Here is a 17,361-nt window from a genome sequence, read left to right as displayed (position 1 = left end):
AGTGCAGCGCTGGGGGAAGCACTGCATTGTTGGGAGACGCCGTCCTTTGGAAGAGATGTTAAACCGAAGCCTTCTCAGGTGGACGTTAAGAAGATCCCGTGGCGCAGATGTGTGTGGAGCGAACTGGATCGAAAGCCTGGCAGAACAGAGACGAGGACTGAGCACAACCCCAGAATCTTTGCAGCAATCACAAGAAAGGTTTGGAGGCTGAAGACCCTTTGGCCCATCTGATCTCATTCTTGCAGAACCCCCACCCGTCTGTCCTCCCATAAAAGCACGTCACACTGTTTTTGAAATGAGTCCCAGCATCTTGGCCTCAACTACCCATCCCCCAATTCCCCTCTATGTAAAGAAATATTTCTTGTCATCTGTCTTGAAATCACCCTCCAACACCCTGGACCTGTGTCCACTAATCCTACTGCCTTGGCGTAGCTGAGAGTTACTCTAGGTTTACTTTCTCAACCCGTATATAGAGTTGGATGAGTTCCTTCAGCCCTCAGGCAAGGCGCCCTTCACTTACACTCAGAATAAACAACAACAACCAAAGATCGTCATATCTGACACAAAGCCGGCATCATCAAACCATCTCAGATCGCTTCTCAGGAAATTGCTGGTGAATGTAGTGACTGGGCATTTGGAGGTTAAGGTGACAAGTAATTTGCACACAGTACGGTCTCACAAGCAGCCAGGTGGATGAGAGAATAATCTGAAGGATTTTCGGACAGGAGAAACTCCCTTCTCTTTTACAATAGAGTTGCAGGATCTTTAACGTACACTTCAAGAGTGTAGACAGGACCAATGGCTTAACATCTCACCCGAAGGGTGATGCCTCCAACAATGCAGAGCTCCTCACCCCGGAACACCACTGGAGCATCAGCCTAGACTGTAGGGTTTGAGCCCAAAACCTTCTGACCCAGAGATGAGAACGTGAGTGACCCATAACCGATTGAGACTGAGTCACGAACGGCATTCCAGAAGCTTCCGACTGACGGATTCCTGCGAGCTCCACCCTGGCTCAGTGCGAGCTGAACATGCTCCACAGATGTTGGCAAAGAGCAGCGAGGGCTCTGGTAGGTCAGTGAAATTGCTCAGGGGGAGCAAGGGTTAACCGGAGCCCGATGGGGAGAGGGAGAGAAGAGGCCACTTCTCACAGAGATTCCATTGTTGTGCCACCAATTACAAATTAGACCACGTGGGCAAACCATTTTAGAGATATTAAAAACTGATTGGGATGAAGTCCAGGCTCAAAATTCATTTATTTCCAGAACTGAGTAAATCAATGCTTTGGCAGCAGAGAGTCCCAGAGCAGCTGACAGTCCAATTCTGTTGAAAACATCAGTTTGTTTCCCAGCAGCTGTCTGAAGATTGTTCGTCCCACGGAAATCTTGTAGCGGGATCCATTACTTGGCTCAATTGGTAGCACTCTTGCTTCGGGCTCGAGGAGTTATGGGTTCCAAACCCCACGTCAGGGCCTTGGAGCTCCTAGTCTAGGCCAATGCTCCAGTCTGGTGTTGGGGAGAGCGCTGCAATGTTGGAGGAGCGTCCTTTGGATGAGATATTAAACCAAGTTCCCTGTCTGTGCCTGTTCGTGTGCATGTCAAAGATCCCGCCACGCGATTGGAAAAGAGAAGGGAGTTTCTCCTGGCTTCCAGGCTGACAATCCCTGAGATTAATCGCTCATTCTACCTCACAGCTGTTTGCTAGATATTATACTAATCCTTCAGTTTGAAATCGTGCCTTATCATGTTGGTGAAACACCTCAAAGCACTTCACATGATATACTGTAAAGCGGTGTGACTGTGTTATGGGTGAACGCGGCAGCCCAATTGCACTCAATGAAAACAACTTCATTTATATAGAGCCCTTCACACAGGGTAGCGTCCCAGGGCGCTTGACATTGGAGGAGCACGACACCTCAGTAATGTCCCACAAGCAGCCACGGGAGTGATCAACCAATTTTATCTGGGGATTTGTTGGTCAGGACACTGAGAGAGAGAGTGAGAGAGAAACTTCCTTCTCTTTTTGAATAGTGTTGTGGGGTCCTTACTATCCACAAAGCCCCGATGCGGGGCTTGAACCCACATCTTCTGTTGTGAAAGCCAGAGTTCGAACAACCCAGGCCACGCGGAAACCTGCTGCACTCGGGCTTGACATTTGATGAACACTGATCCAAACCATCAACCACATAACCAGCATACCCCTCAGGTAAGCTTCCTGTCCTCATCCCAGCCCCCTCAGCTCTCGACTCCCAGTGTCTGCCTGGCTCATTCGCTCACATTCTTGTCTCTGGGTCAGGATGCCGTGGGTTCAAAGCCCCACGTCGAGATCTTGGCTGGTGCTCCAGAACAATGCTGGCGGGGAGTGCTAGATTGTCAAAGGTTCGGTCCTTCATATGAGATGTCAGTTCGACAGGGTGTTCACAAAGTCCTGTTACCCCCTGTGGGGTTTTTCTTTCCTGACAATAATTTTTTTTATTTTCCGTTGCAGACGAGTCGAGTGTAACGAAGTCCAATACCAGTAACTTCCTCCTCACTCGCTCCATCCGTGTTACGGAAGATGTGGCGATGGATCATTATCTGCCATGAAAATGATGGCGCTCTCTCTCTCTCACACTCACTCACACACTCACACACACACTCACTCACTCACACACTCACTCACACACACACCGAATACAATTATTGAATACAATTAAGTAACTTGTAAATACAATTATCATTCTTCCACATGTCTCAGTTGTTGGGACAGTGCATTGTGTGTAAGAAAAAAAGGGTGGAGGGGTGGGGGGGTAACAGGACTTTGTGAACAGCCTGTACATCCTGATCCCTGACTGTTGGGACGTCCTCCCGACGTGAAGGGCGCTTTACAAATGTAATTTTGCTGTTGTTGTGGAGCTGTTCAGGGGGACGGACGTTAGGGAGGCCGGAGGCTTTTCCACTGAATTGAAACTTCTTATCCGAACACTCTTAATGCAAAATACTGCAGCCTTCAAACTGCAGATACATATAATTCCGGGCAGGAGCCGAGCCCCAGACAACGCCGGCAAATTTCAGTGCAAACCTCGCCAAGTTCCCATTCCAACTGCACTCAGTCACTCCAGCCTTTCCCACCGCAAGCTGCACTCGCTTTATTTTCACTTCAGCAAAATAATATTTTCCTCACATAAGCTTTCACAGGGATCGGCAGAGGAAGCTACCCCCTTAATAATAATAATAATAATAATAATAATCCTTGCATTTGATATAGCGCTTTTCACGTCGGGAGGACGTCCCAAAGCGCTTCACAGAACACACTGTAAAGTGAATTGACTGTATATTTGTGGGCGAACGCGGCAGCCAATTGCGCACAGCAATGTCCCACAAACAGTCGTGGATTGAATATGACCAATTTATTATTGTTTTTTTTTGGAGGGATTATTATTAGGCTCTGTGTGGAGTAAGGAAACTTGCCCAAGGTTTCGCCCTCTGCCTGGAATTGAACTCAGGTCTCTCACTTGCAAAGCGAGTGCTCTAACCACTGAGCTACAGGACTCTACGTGTAATAGTGTAAAGTTAAATTTAACTTCCCTTCCCTCTCTTTCTTTCTCTCTCTCTCCTCCCCCTGTCTCTCTCTCGCTGGCTGCTTTTCCCCTTTTCTTCTCTCCCCCTTCTCTCCATCCCTTTTTTGCCCCTTCTTCCCTCCCTTCCCCGTCTCTCTCTCTCTTTCCTCCCCATCTCTCTCCTCCCCCAACCCTCTCCTCCCCCAACCCTCTCTCGTCTCTCTCGCTCCTTTCCTCCCCCTCCCCTTCTCCGGCCCCTCCCGCTCCTCTCCATTCTCTTCTCCCTCTACCTTCTCGCTCCCCCGCTTCTCTCCCCCCGCGCCCCCCCTATGTAAGCAGCCTCCATCTCCCTCTGCTGTCTCAGGTTGCAGCCTGAAGAGCTTTCCATTTGACACTGAAGGCAACACTCCCACCTTGTAGCAGACAGGTTGTGGTGGCCAAGCACTGGGAACTGCTCACAGTTTGGCGAGTCTGAGGCCGGGAGTGAATATTCCTCCCAGTGAATAGAAAACAGACGCTCTCACTGCCAGGCCGGTCCCAGGCAGGGCCTTTGCGCCAAGTCCTGAAACTGACACCACCTCTGCTCTGGCAGTGAAGGGCTGGATTTACAAGCTAGCGTTGCCAACGAGCACAGCTGGCTTCCATTAAACCCTTCATATGGGCCTGAAATACACATCAAAAGTACAGCCACAACCAGCTCATGTTTAGGCACATCTCTGCCCTTGCTCCATCATCTCCATTGCGCTCACACACACACACACACAGACAGACACTACAGACACTACAGTGATAGGACACTCAGCATGGATGTTTGACTGGAGAAGAAATCCACCCTTTTGTATCACATTAACAAGTCTCGGAAAGTTTAACTGCAATTACTCTTATGTCTCTTCCCCCACCCCATCCCCCCAACACATGCTCTCTCTTCCTCTAACTCATTCCTTCCAAGAACTTTCAGACAATGAACTCCTCCCTCACTCTTTCCTTCCCCCTACATTCTACAGGACTCCTCACCTCCCTCTTCCCTTCCTTCTACAGAGCTTTGCTTCCCATAATCTTTACTGATTTATCTGTGTGCCTCCTTCTTTCTATTCCGGTTCCTCGGTGCTGCACTCTCCTCTCCTGTTCTGTGTTCTCCTGTCCTTCACTCGGTTTCTCAATAACAAACACACCTCTCTAACTAATGCTTCCACTAAACACAGTGTAAGTTTTTTCCATTATAGGGATTCCAGAAATCCACAGGCGAGACTGTGTTGTCTGTGTCCAGTTACTCAGATCATACAATAACAATAATAATCCTTAATTGACAATCGAAACAGCCTTATTTCACCAAATCATCACATTGACGTAAAGACTCAAACACCAAAATATCTCAAAGCACTTCACGTTGCTAGCAAGTCTAGTGACTGTATATTTGTAGGCAAATGCAGTTGCCAATCTGCACACAGCAAACAGCTATGAGGTGAATGGTGCCAATAATGATACTAATAATCTTTGCAATTCATATAACGTCTCAACACGTCATTGAGATGCTTCGAAGCGCTTTACAGGATATAATGTAAAGTGTACTGATTGTGTATTTTGTGGGCGAAACGCGGCAGCGAGTTGCGCACAGCAATGTCCCACAAACAGCCATGGTGCGAGTGACCAATTTTATTTGGGGGATTATTGGCAGGACAATGGGTGAGAGAAACTTCTTTCTCTTTTCGAGTGGTGCTGTGGGATCTTTAATATCCACCTGAACAGGCCAACCGGATCTCGGTTTAATGTCTCATCCGAAGGACGGCACCTTCGACAATGCAACACACCCCCAGCACTGCATTTGGAGCATCAACTTAGACTACGTGATACCAAGTCCCGACATGGGGCTTGAACCCACGAGCTTCTGACTCAGAGATGAGAGCGCGTGCGACTGAGCCAGACTGACACTGACGTTAATGACTCCCCCCCCACCCGCACCAGCTTTTGCACAAAACGAACTACTCTAACTGCGAGGGGCCGAGTTACATAGTAACACCTCATATCCTGTGGGGTGAGAGCGTGGAACGTTTTAACACAAAGTGACTGTGAAGCCAAGTCAGTGACAGGGTCCAGAGCAGAAGTGACTGGGTAAAAACTGGCAAAAAAATTATAAAGCGGGAAGAAAAAGAGCAGAGGAATGGGATTAGAGGAGAGAGCTCCAGTGGGGGAGTGAGCACCAGCACAGACTCACAAAGTCACCAGATTGGTTCAGACGAGGAAGATGCAATCTCATCCTTAAGAACACCCAACGCAGCCTCCCCCTCAATCAGATCTTTTTAAACGAGTCCCTTGTCCTGGCCTCAACCGCCCTTCTTGGCAACTTGTTCCAGTCTTCCCGGTGTCTCTGTCCTGAAGCTGCTCTTTACATCTCTAGATGTAACTTAATTTGCAAGTTATCAGCCTGTGTGCATATCCCTATCTGTAGCACAACAACAACAACTTATATTTACATAGCCCCCTTCACGCGGGGTAGCGTCCCAGAGCGATTGACAGTGTCGGAGTCTGACACCGAGCCAGGGAGAGAGGGAGGGGGAGGTGACCAAACGCACGATCAAAAGGAAGGTCATTAGGCGAGATTTGAAGGTGGGGAGGGAGGGGTCAAGGCAGAGGGATTGAGGGAGAGAGTTCCAGAGTTTTGGGGAGTAGTGGCTGAAAACGCGGCCACCGATAGTGGAGCAGAGGGGACGAGGGACAAACAGGAGGTCGGGCCAGCCAAGCGGAGGCAGCGGATGGTGGAGTGGGGAGAAACCAGATCGAATAGGTAGGGAGGTGCGAGGGCATGAAAGGGTTTGAAAACGAGTGAGAGGAGCTTGTAACGATCCGTTCAGTAATTGGGAGCTAGTGAAGCCTGGCAAGGACTGATGTGATGGGGATTTTGTGCAGGACCATTGCTGCTTCCTCTGATTCCACACTCTTCCCCCGAAGTTGGTGTCTTCTGCGAATGTGACTATCTTACACTGTGTCTGCAAACCCAGGTCATTAATATATACAAGGAACAGGTGGGGATCTCTGAACAGACCCCAAGGCACTCTTTCCTTTCCCTTCAGCCAATTCTGAATCCACATCCATGTCTTGCCCCAATACCCAGTGACCACAGTTTGTGAAAGAGTCTTTCCTGTGATACTTTGTCAAAGCCTTTTGAAAGTCTAGATACACTACGTCATACAGCTTCCTACAGTCAGCTTGGGCTGCCACCTCCTCAAAGAAAGTCAATGAGATTGGTCAGATATGACCCATCCTTTCTGAACCTGTGTTGACTGTAATGGGGAAAGAGCAGGGAAAGCAGTTAGAGTAGAGAGCCCCGAGGGTGAAGCGAACACCACCACGGACACGATGGGGAGAGAGAGCAGGGGAAAGGGGTTAGAGTAGAGAGCTCCAGCACAGAACACAATGAGCCAAATGACCTCCTCGTGCACTGTGTGAGCTACAGGTTGTTGGTGACTTACTTGGATATATCTGTTTGGTTGGTGCACTGAGCTGAGCTTCTTTCCGAACTTTGTAGGCAACATCTGCTCCCTTTGATGATCTTCTGGGCTCGCACATACCTGTCGTCTTCTCTATACCTTCAGGGAACGATGCAAAATCTAAAATCTTCAAGATATCCGCTGGTTCAGCTGTGGAAACAAGAGACAGATAATTACAGGCTGCTCGCTACAGGCAGTGATCCCCTCTCTCCAGACACAATCACATCTCTGTCCGCTCACAAACTAGCTCTGACGTGAAACAATCCACACTCAGGTTAGTTTACATGAGGGTATATCCCATCCGTCCCCAGCCTCTGCCGGCTCCTTCTGATCACAACCCAGTGCCAGCAGGTGCCAGAATGTGCGAGAGACACGATGGTGTGAGGACAGCCCCGTCCTGCACAGCCCCCGTGCCCACACAGCCACGCACAGCCCCCCCCCAACCACCACACCCCCAAGTCTATGGATAGTATAACTAAGGAGAATTGTAAAGAAAGACCTCGAGAGGAAACCCACCCTGAATAAGGGTTCAGAGGCTTCTGGTGTGAGCTAGGGGCAAAGGCGGGCAATATGGTAAAGGTGAAGATAAGCGGTCTTGGTCAGAGACCAAATGTGAGACTCACTCGCACACATCACACACACGCATACTCTGATGCGCTCACGCACAATTGCGCTCACTCCTATTCATTCACTCACACACAGATGAACGCTCACACATTCTCGCAAGCACTGGCACACTCGCGCACACAATCACACGCACAACTGCACGCGCACACGCATTCTCATTGACACACATGTCCTCACACAAGCAGAACGTCAAACATTCAGACAGGTTACCGGGAGCTGTCCTTGTGCACCTCCTAGTGGCCAATCTGAGCACCGCGCATGTAGAGACTCCCCCCCCCAAGCTCACAGTCCAGGCTGACTCCCCAGTGTAGTGCTGGGGGAGTGCTGCATTGTCACAGGTGCTGTCCTTTTATCACACATTAACCAAGATCACATACATGCTTTTTAGGTGCATGTTACAGAAACCACATCTTGATTGGAAAAGAGAGGGAGTTTCTCTCTCCCGGGGTCCTGGCCAACAATCTCTCGGATAAAACTCACTATTCACTTCACGGGTGTTTGCGGGATTGTGTAGTGACTGTGTATTTCTTGGCCAATCGGTTTGTCAATAAATACACAGCCACTATACTTGACAGTATCCCCCTATCGAGTGCTTTGGAACATGATAGACACTAAATCAAGTGCAACAATCATAATATAACACATCCTGCAACCCTCACTGTGACACTGACAACCACACCACCCCTCACAAGAAAGCTGACACATCCCCCCCCACCCCCCTCAATGTAACCCGGACACAGCCAACATAGGAATACACGCTCAGTACTAAGGACATGCAGAGAAATAGTGGCCTGCTGACAGATCAGGGTTACAATAAACCTCACATCAGAGGCTGTAATTTATGTTTAATCTTTGAGTGCCTGTAATTGCTTCGGGAAATTACTTTTAATCTATTTAAAAAAATCTCTTCCCTGTAGAATATGTGACTCATTTAACATTGCACACGCATATTATACAGTGAGGGAAATCTTTCCAGCCTCTGGTTGCGCCGTGTCTGCAGTGGGAGCAGAGACGTCTATTCCAGATCCTCCCCTCCCTCCGCTGCCCCAGGACAACCACCAACACCAACATACACAACAATATCAGCACAAGATTGGTTAGAATGGAGAAGACTCGTTGGCCTAATTTGATCTTATTCCTCCCCACCCGCCTGCCCACCCTCCCATTACAGCACAAGTCGTTTCTTAATGAGTCCCAGCATCCTGGCCGAACCACCCTTCCCAGTGATTCTCAGTGACTCAGCTGTTGATCCCCCCCCCACCAACCACCCCATACAGCGGGGTGTGGGGAGTGGGGGGAAGGGCCGCGGTGTGGGTGGTGGGGGCTGGGCTGGGGGTGGGGGGTTTCGGGGTGTGGGTGGCGGGTGGTGGGGGCCAGGCTGGGGGGTGGGAGGGACCCGGGTTCGGGGGGCCGGGGTTTGGGGGGAGGGCAGGGGTGTGGGGTGAGGGTCCAGGGTGTGTGGGGGGTTGCGGTTTGGGGGGGAGCCAGGGTTTGGGGGGGCCGGGGTTTGGGGGTCCGGGGTTTGGGGGGGCCGGAGTTTTGGGGGGGCCGAGGTTTGGGGGGGCGGTTTATAGGGGGTGGGCTTTGGGGGGGTGGGCTTTGGGGGGGCTGGGTTTGGGGGGGCTGGGTTTGGGGGGGCGGGGTTTGGGGGGGCTGGGGTTTGGGGGTGCCAGGATTTGTGGGGGGGGGCGGGGTATGGGGGGTGGGCTTTAGGGGGGGGCGGGCTTTGGGGGGCTGAGTTTGGGGGGCTGCGCTTGGGGTGGCGGGGTTTGGGGGTGGGCCGGGGTTTGGTGGGGGTGGGCCGGGGTTCGGGGTGGGGGGCCGGGGTTTGGGGGGCAGGGGCCGGGGTTTGGGGTGTGGGTGGGAGGGAGGGGGTTATTGCACGGCGTGTGGAAGCACACTCGCTCTGTGACAGGGTGTCTGGCTGCTGTGAGCTCATTGCTGGAGCCTCTGTGGTATGAATGGAATGCGGTCCACGTGTCAAGTGCATCTGTAGGGTTTGTAACAAGGCGGCGATGTTCAGGGCAACACGTTTGTGTATGTGTCCAATGCCGGGAACAACGGCCCCTGAGCAGCTTAGATCATCTCTTTGACCGTGCCTTCAGCTCCCCTCTCGACTCTCTACCCCCTCCTCGCTCCCTCCCTTCCCTCCCCTCACCCTGACCATTTCCCCCCAATGCTCGGGTCCTGACCCAACTGTACAGCGCCTTGGACCCGACGTGAAAGGCGCTCCATAAATGGAATCTTGTTGTTGTTGTTGTTGTTGAATGCACTGACCCTTAACCTTAAGCCATTTCGTCATCTCCCATCTCAACTACTCAAATCTAAAACTCCGCCACCCGCTTACTCACCTGCACCAAACTCCGTAACCCCATCCAACTCCATACCCCCATCACACCAGTTCTAGCCAGGCTCCGCTGGCTCCCTATCACCAAATGGATGATCAATTGCAAGATCCTCACACTCGTCTTCAAATCCCTTCATGCCTTGGCACCTCCCTACCTTTCCGACCTGCTAACTCCCCAACCCACTACCTCCGCTCAACTGGCTCTGGCCTCCTGCTTGCCCCTTATGTCCCCCGTTCCACCATCAGTGGCTGCGCTTTCAACCACTATGCCCCGAAACTCTGAAACACGCTCCCTCAATCCCTCCACCTTAGCCCCTCCTTCCCCATTTTCAGGTCGCGCCTGAAGACATTCCTCTTCAACCGTGTCTATGGTTACCTCCCCCATTCCCCTGGCTCGGTGTCCTTCCAGCTCCCAAGTCATCGACAGCACAGGTTAGATGCAGTGTAAAGCTCCCTCTACACTGCCCATCCAGGTCTCCCAGATCAGCAATAGTGTCATATTAGAGACAGAGTAAATAAAGCTCCCTTTTGGGACATTGTTGTGTATGATTGGATCTTGCATTTCGTCCACAAAATACATAGTCCATCCACTTTACAGTATATCCTTTCAGTCGTCGCGACGATGTGATAAGGCGCTATATCAAATTCTATATCAAAAAGATTATTATTATTTACACTGTCCGTCCACACTCCCAGTCAGTAACAGCATGGGTTAGAGACCAAGTAAAGCTCCCTCTACAATGTCCATCCACACTCCCAGGTCAGTGATAGCACAGATTAGTGACAATAATAATAATCCTTCCATCTGATTAGCACCTTTCACGTCAAAAAGACATCTCAAAGCACTTCACAAGATTTACTACGAAGTGTAGTGACTATATTTTGAGGCATATGCGCACACACCAATGTGCCACAAACAGCCATGAATTGATTTTATCTGAAGGATTATTGTCTACTTTCTCAGGAGAAACTCCCCTCTCTTTTCAAATAATGGCAATGGATCTTTAACAATCACCCAAACACCTCATCCAAAGGATGGCACCTCAAGCAATGCACCTCATCCAATACTGCCACCGGAGTGTCAGCCTAGACTGTGAGCTCAAAGTCTTAGTGTGAGATTTGAACCCACACACAACCTTCCGAGGTGAGGTGAGAGTGTTACCGACTGAGCCAGGTTGACACCTCTACCAGCAAAAAAAAACTGATTGACCAAAAACTCTCCCATAGTTATAACAGAGCTGCCAGAACTCACATATTCTCACAAACTCTCTCACACACATACACCGTCTCTTACGCACACACCAGAAGCCAACAACCTTGAGAAGAGGAAAGAGCAGAAGCCTGTGACCGTGAACTGTGAGGAGATGCCGAATCCCAGTGTTACAAGTCTCCTGAGGACCTCCAGATCTACACCTGGTGTGGAACTGGGAGGGGTTGGGCGTGGCTGAGGAGGGGCTGGAGATGGGCAGGGCTGGGGAGTGTCAGCCTAGACTGACCCGCCCCAGGGAGGGTGGGAGGAGCTAGAGAGGAGGTCAGGCGTGGCTGGTGGGAAAGGTGGGGGAGCCACTGGGGAACAGGTTGGGAAGGGGCCACGTGAGGTGAGCTGGGCCAGAGAGGGAACCAGAGCTGATTGTTGGTATGGAGACTCAGTTGGAAAATCAGATGAGATGGTGACACGTGGCATCAAGACCAGTGTTTACCCACAGCAACGCCAGGTCAGAGAGTCAAGGGTCACAGAGTTCCAAGGGTCTGGGCATCACAAAGAGCCAAGGATCACAGTGACAGGCCACGGGCTGGTGAGCAGTCCACATAACAAGCATTTGGTTACTTCCCAGGAACCAGCCACACGTAATAGAATGGGTAACTGTCCAACACACTCACCAGCCTCTCCAGCAATAGTGTCACACCCAATAAAGAGAGACTTCAAATAATAATAATCCTTGCATTTGATATAGCGCCTTTGCACGTTGTCGAGACGTCTCAAAGCTCTTCACAGAACACACTGCAAAGTGACTGTGCATCATGTGGGCGAAACGCGGCAGCCGGTTGCGCACAGCAGTGTCCCACAAACAGCCATGAAGTGAGTGACCCATTTTATTTTGGGGGATTGCTGGCCAGGACACTGGGAGAAAGGGAAGAGAAACCCCCATCTCTTTTCGAATCGTGCCATGGGATCTTTAACGTCCACCTGAACAGGCGGAGGTAACCTCCAAAGGACGGCACCTCCAACAAACAACACTCCCCCAGCACTACATAAGAGTGTCATCTTAGATGATTTGATTCCAAGTCCCGATGTGGGGCTTGAGCGCACAACCTTCTGACTCAGAGATGAGAGTGCTTCCCGCTGTGCCGGGCTGACCTCCCTATAACACTAACGTATCCAGCAGACAATAGGAGTTAGGGTATAGGTCTTATAAAACAGACAAAAGTTACTCAGTTGGTTTGGATTGGGGGGGGGGGGGGAGGGCATTTAAATGCACCAATTTCCAAATAACATTCACAGTTAAAACACTCATTAATTCCCTGACATTCCGCAGAGCCTCAGTCTAACTGGCTGAACATAGCTGGCTGGCTCTGTCTGTGTCGGCTCGGAGATCCCAGGGGTCAAGAGTGGAGAGAGAAAGAGAAAGGGGAGGGGAGAGGGGGAAAGAGAGGAGAAATGCGAAGGGGGAAGATAGGGGGAAGGGAAGGGAGGAGGGGAGGGAGTATAGCTCCCTGGAAATAGAATTTCCCTCCCATTTCAAATAGAACGTAACTAAACACAATCTTCGTAGCTGTGTGAAACAGCCTGCTGAATGCAGGACGTGGCACTGTCTGTATAAAGTGACCACAGGGGAGGCTTAACCACATGCGCGATGACGTTTCGAGACCCTCACAGTGAATGCGTACTCACTACCCCCAACAACGCTCCCTCCCACCCACCCACCCCCCAATCAGACTTTAACATCAAACGTGGGCTGCAGGAACCCGCAGCTGGGAACACCCTCGTCTGAGAGTGTAGCTCACGCAACAGGAACCAGGGACGTATCTCTCGGCCGTGTTACAGGGTTGCCCCCTGAGACCCACGCTCCTCGGCCGCGACAAACCAATTAACTCCGAGAGCATCCTTGGAAATCCCGGCCCGGAAATCATTTGGTCGCTTCCCAGACACAAAAATGTGCAGATGGTGACATTGGATACAGCAGTAAACTTCCGATAACTCATCACTCCCCATAGAAAAGGGCTCAGTGACGAGTTATCCGGAGTGACAAGTTAGCCGTGCGGATAAATACATAAATAAATGCGGCTGAGATAATTGACAGCGTGATGGACGTCAGTGGTATTATGATGTTACTATCTCGGTCACATTTATTTGACAAGTTATCAGGAATTTACTGAAAAGGATCGCTATTCGGGGGACACTATTATCCCCAAGTTGGCCGGCAGCTTTTGCCTACAACGTACGCAGTCACTACACTACACTACACTAACAAAGCTGGATCGAATGCAAGGATTGTGATCTCGGGCCATCGCTAATTTGATTCAATTTGCCGCCGCCTCGTTTCGCATTTTTGTTAAACCCCCCCCCCCCCCAAAAAAAAAATAAGAGGCGGCAAATAAAATATAATTTGCCTTTTTGAGGAGGAGATACAGTGTTCGGTTCCAATTGTGTCTCAATGAACTTCGACTCCAAAGGTACAGTGCTTTTACCCAGACCAAACACCAGATGGTGTGCACACTCTGTCTGACTGTGTGTGTGTGTGTGTGTGTGTGGGGGGGGGGGGTTGGGGGGTGGGGGGAGAGAGAGAAAGTTTTTTTTGGTGGAGAAACATTTTACATCAGTTTTTTTTGAAAAAGCGGAAAAAAAAACTTTTTTCCCCTTCTCTCTCTTTCTGGGTCGAGAACAGAGAAAAGTTGGGATTCTGTGGAATTTCCAAGGAGTGGGGTCTCCAGATTGAGAACTCTCACCCAACACCCACCCCCCCAACACCCACCCACCCACACACACCCCCACCCCAACACCCACCCACCCACACACACCCCCACCCCAACACCCCCACCCACACACACCCACACACAACCCACCCCAACACCCACACACACCCCACCCAACACCCACCCACCCACACAACCCCACCCCAACACCCACCCACCCACACACACACACAACCCACCCCAACACCCACACACACACAACCCCACCCCAACACCCACACCACCCACACACACACCCCACCCACACACACCCACCACACACAACCCCACCCCAACACCCACCCACCCACCCACACACCCCCCACCCCAACACCCACCCACCCACACACACCCCCACCCAACACCCACCCACCCACACACACCCACACACACCCCCACCCCAACACCCACACACACACCCCCCCACCCAACACCCACCCACCCCACATACCCCCACACCCACCCCCCACACATACCCCCACCCCAACACCCACCCCCCCCCCCCCACCCCACCCCAACCCACACACAGACCTCATCCGAAACAAACCCAAGTCCAGTTCTGAAATGAACAGGAAAAGTTGGGGCGAAAACTTTTTTTGATGTGTGTGTGTGTGTGTGTGTGTAGATTTTGCCCCCCGGGTTGTGTGAGGTCAGGTCAGGGTGAGAGGGGGCTGAACCCACCGCTAATCTGGGGTGGGGGGGGGGGGGGTCATTTGCTTTCTATCCCCCACCCCACACCCCAGCACCCCCGACAGGCGGAAAATCCCGAGTTTCGTTAAGTTGGGGACATGAGAGGGGGTGAGGGGGTACAGTTGGCAGAATGGGGGTTGTTCCAGAGCAACAGACAACTTGAGTTTATCATTTGCAAACTGTTAAATCCCATTTATTAGTCACACACACACACACACATATAGATATATACACCAACAGATATTCGCAATTTTAAAAAAAAGGCAACTTTGCAAAAGTATTTCGCGTTAAGTACAGAAAAACCCACCCAATCCCCCTGGTCCTCTCTGCCCCCCCCCCCCTCCCCTCCCCTCCCCTCCCGCACAGACAGATGACCTGAAACAAGGCACTCACTTACCTGCATTGGTGTAAACTGTGAAACAAATAATTAGTACTGATAACTTCAATGCAAAGTCCCGAATGCAAGTCCTCGTTTTCCACCGGGTGTGCGTATCCATCGTTAAAAAAAAATAGCTCAGCAGCTTATATATATAGATATACTATATATATATACTATATATATATACTATATATATATATACTGTATATACTATATATATATATACGTTCTAGCCACAGACGAGAGAGAGAGAGAGTTGCAAAAGGGCTGAGCTAAATGTTTGATGCCATTCAGAAATCTCTTTAAAAGCACTTTTTTTTTTGTGTGTGTTGCTTTGCGGGCTCCTGGCTTTCCCCTTCTCTCTCAGCAGTCTGGCCTTTCTCAGACTGACAGAGGGATCGATCCCTTCAGATGATTTCCTGGGGCTGAAAAAATCCTGGACACACAAAAAAAAAAAAAAAAAAATGCCTGTTGGTTAAAGTTCTCAGCCCCCCCACTCCCTCCCCTCTCTCTCTCTTTCTCTTTCTCTTTCTCACTCTCTCTCTCTCTCTCCCTCCCCAGCGAATGCACAGAGAGTCGGCCTCTCCACTTCTCCTGCCCTTCACTTATTGGACCACAGTCAAAACCATTGCTTAGAATATTGTTTGAGGGAAGAAAGAGATTATACTAAATGCTAAGTCTCTCCCCCTCTCCCTCCCAGCCAACCAGCCCTGCGTGTCGGTGCAGCGCCAAGCTTAAAACCTTCGGAAGTCTTGAGTGGGAAGTGATGGGGTTAATTAAACAGGGAAACTCTTTTAAGTTACGCAGACCCGGAGCCACCGCACTTATCACCAAAAGCACCTTGTTGCACCTTATTTAGCGACTTGGCTTTTGGTTCAATTTTGTCTGCGAAGCAACACTTTTACGTACCCTCTGTGGATCTTATACAGTCAATTCACTTTACAGTGTGTTCTGTGAAGCGCTTTGGGACGTCCTCCCGACGTGAAAAGCGCTATATCAAATGCAAGGATTATTATTATTATTATTATTATTATCTCGTCCAACTTGTTCTAAATTCCTGCCTGGCACTGAAATTACCACCTGATTCACCTCTGAATCCTTTTCAGTCGTCTTAAAGTAATTGTCTCAGATAATAATAGTAATTCTCACCTTTAAGAGCCTTATCACATCTTCAAGACGCCTCAAAGCGCTTCACGATATACTGTGAAGTGGATTGACTGTATATTTTGTGGGCGAAACCTCTAAAGGGTGTTCAAAAAAATAGTTCCTGTAAGGATGCAGGGGTGGGAGGGAAGAGTGGGGTGGTGGGTGTTGGAGCCTTTATAAGGCTTATTCTTTTTCTGGCCAGAAAATATCATTTTGGAAAGCAGAGGTTTTTATTGCAACAGGGGGTCCTTGTTATTTGTTTAGTTTAATCCCGTGCCCGCCAAGAGTGGAGGTCGGGTGAGGACAGCCCCATTCCCCCCCTCCCAGCCATGCCACCGCACCCTCACCCAGAGCCAAACACCCTGCATTAAGTTCAGTTACCAGCTCTTGCACTGAGAGTCACTGTGTCAATGAGGAACCCATCAACCTAATGTTTTAGATAGAGGAAGCGAGGACATCTGACAAGGAACTTTATTAAAAATTCTTGGATCAATTATACAGCACAGGAGGAAGCCATATGTATATCCCATCGTGTCCGTGCTGGATCTCTGTAAGAGCTCTGCATTTAGCCCTCTCTTGTGGAGTCGTAGTGGTAGAGCACTCGCCTGCAAATAAGAGGACCCGGGTTCGATTCCCGGGCGGGATGAAACTTCAGGCAAGTTTCTTTACTCCATACACCTCTGTTTATCTAGAAGTAAATAAGAACCTGGTTGTTAGTCAAATGGAGGACCGCTTTCCTGGGAATAATAATCTCTTCAAAAAAACTTCACGGTGACTCAATCCACGACCGTTTGTGGGACACTACTGTATGTAATTGGTTGCCGTCTTTCGCCCTCAACTGTACAGTCAATTCACTTTACCAAATATTCAGTGAAGCGCTTTGAGATATCTTAACAATGTGATAAGCCCCTGCATCAAAGGCAAATATTATTATATATTTTATTTTCTCACACTCCCTTTCACGGTACAACCAGCCACAAAATACACAGTCACTCCACTTTACAGTGAAGTACTTTACTTTTCTTTGGGTCAGTAGGGTGTCTGCTGCATGCAGAAGCCCATCACCATGCTTTAGAGTATCCAAACCAAACTGAGATGTCTCGACAACATGAAAGGCACTCTTGCCTCTGAGTCAGAAGGGTTGTGGGTTTAAGACCCACAACGGGACTTGGAATTCATTTAGGCTCAGAGTGGT

At 50.0% G+C, this 17,361-nt stretch overlaps 1 protein-coding gene across 1 annotated transcript in view; it reads right to left on the bottom strand.

The window, feature by feature from the left end:
- Positions 1–15,180, bottom strand: part of col5a1 (procollagen, type V, alpha 1) — a 97,001-nt gene extending 81,821 nt beyond the window's left edge. The window contains 2 exon segments of the mRNA XM_042337178.1: positions 7,006–7,173; positions 15,039–15,180. Of these exon segments, the coding sequence (XP_042193112.1) occupies positions 7,006–7,173; positions 15,039–15,138 (268 nt within the window). The 5' untranslated portion in view covers positions 15,139–15,180.
- Between the last annotated feature and the right edge of the window lie 2,181 nt (positions 15,181–17,361).

Source organism: Callorhinchus milii, unplaced genomic scaffold (assembly GCF_018977255.1).
Source record: "Callorhinchus milii isolate IMCB2004 unplaced genomic scaffold, IMCB_Cmil_1.0 Scaffold8, whole genome shotgun sequence".
Classification (NCBI taxonomy): domain Eukaryota; kingdom Metazoa; phylum Chordata; class Chondrichthyes; order Chimaeriformes; family Callorhinchidae; genus Callorhinchus; species Callorhinchus milii.
This window is presented reverse-complemented; position numbering and strand designations above follow the sequence as displayed.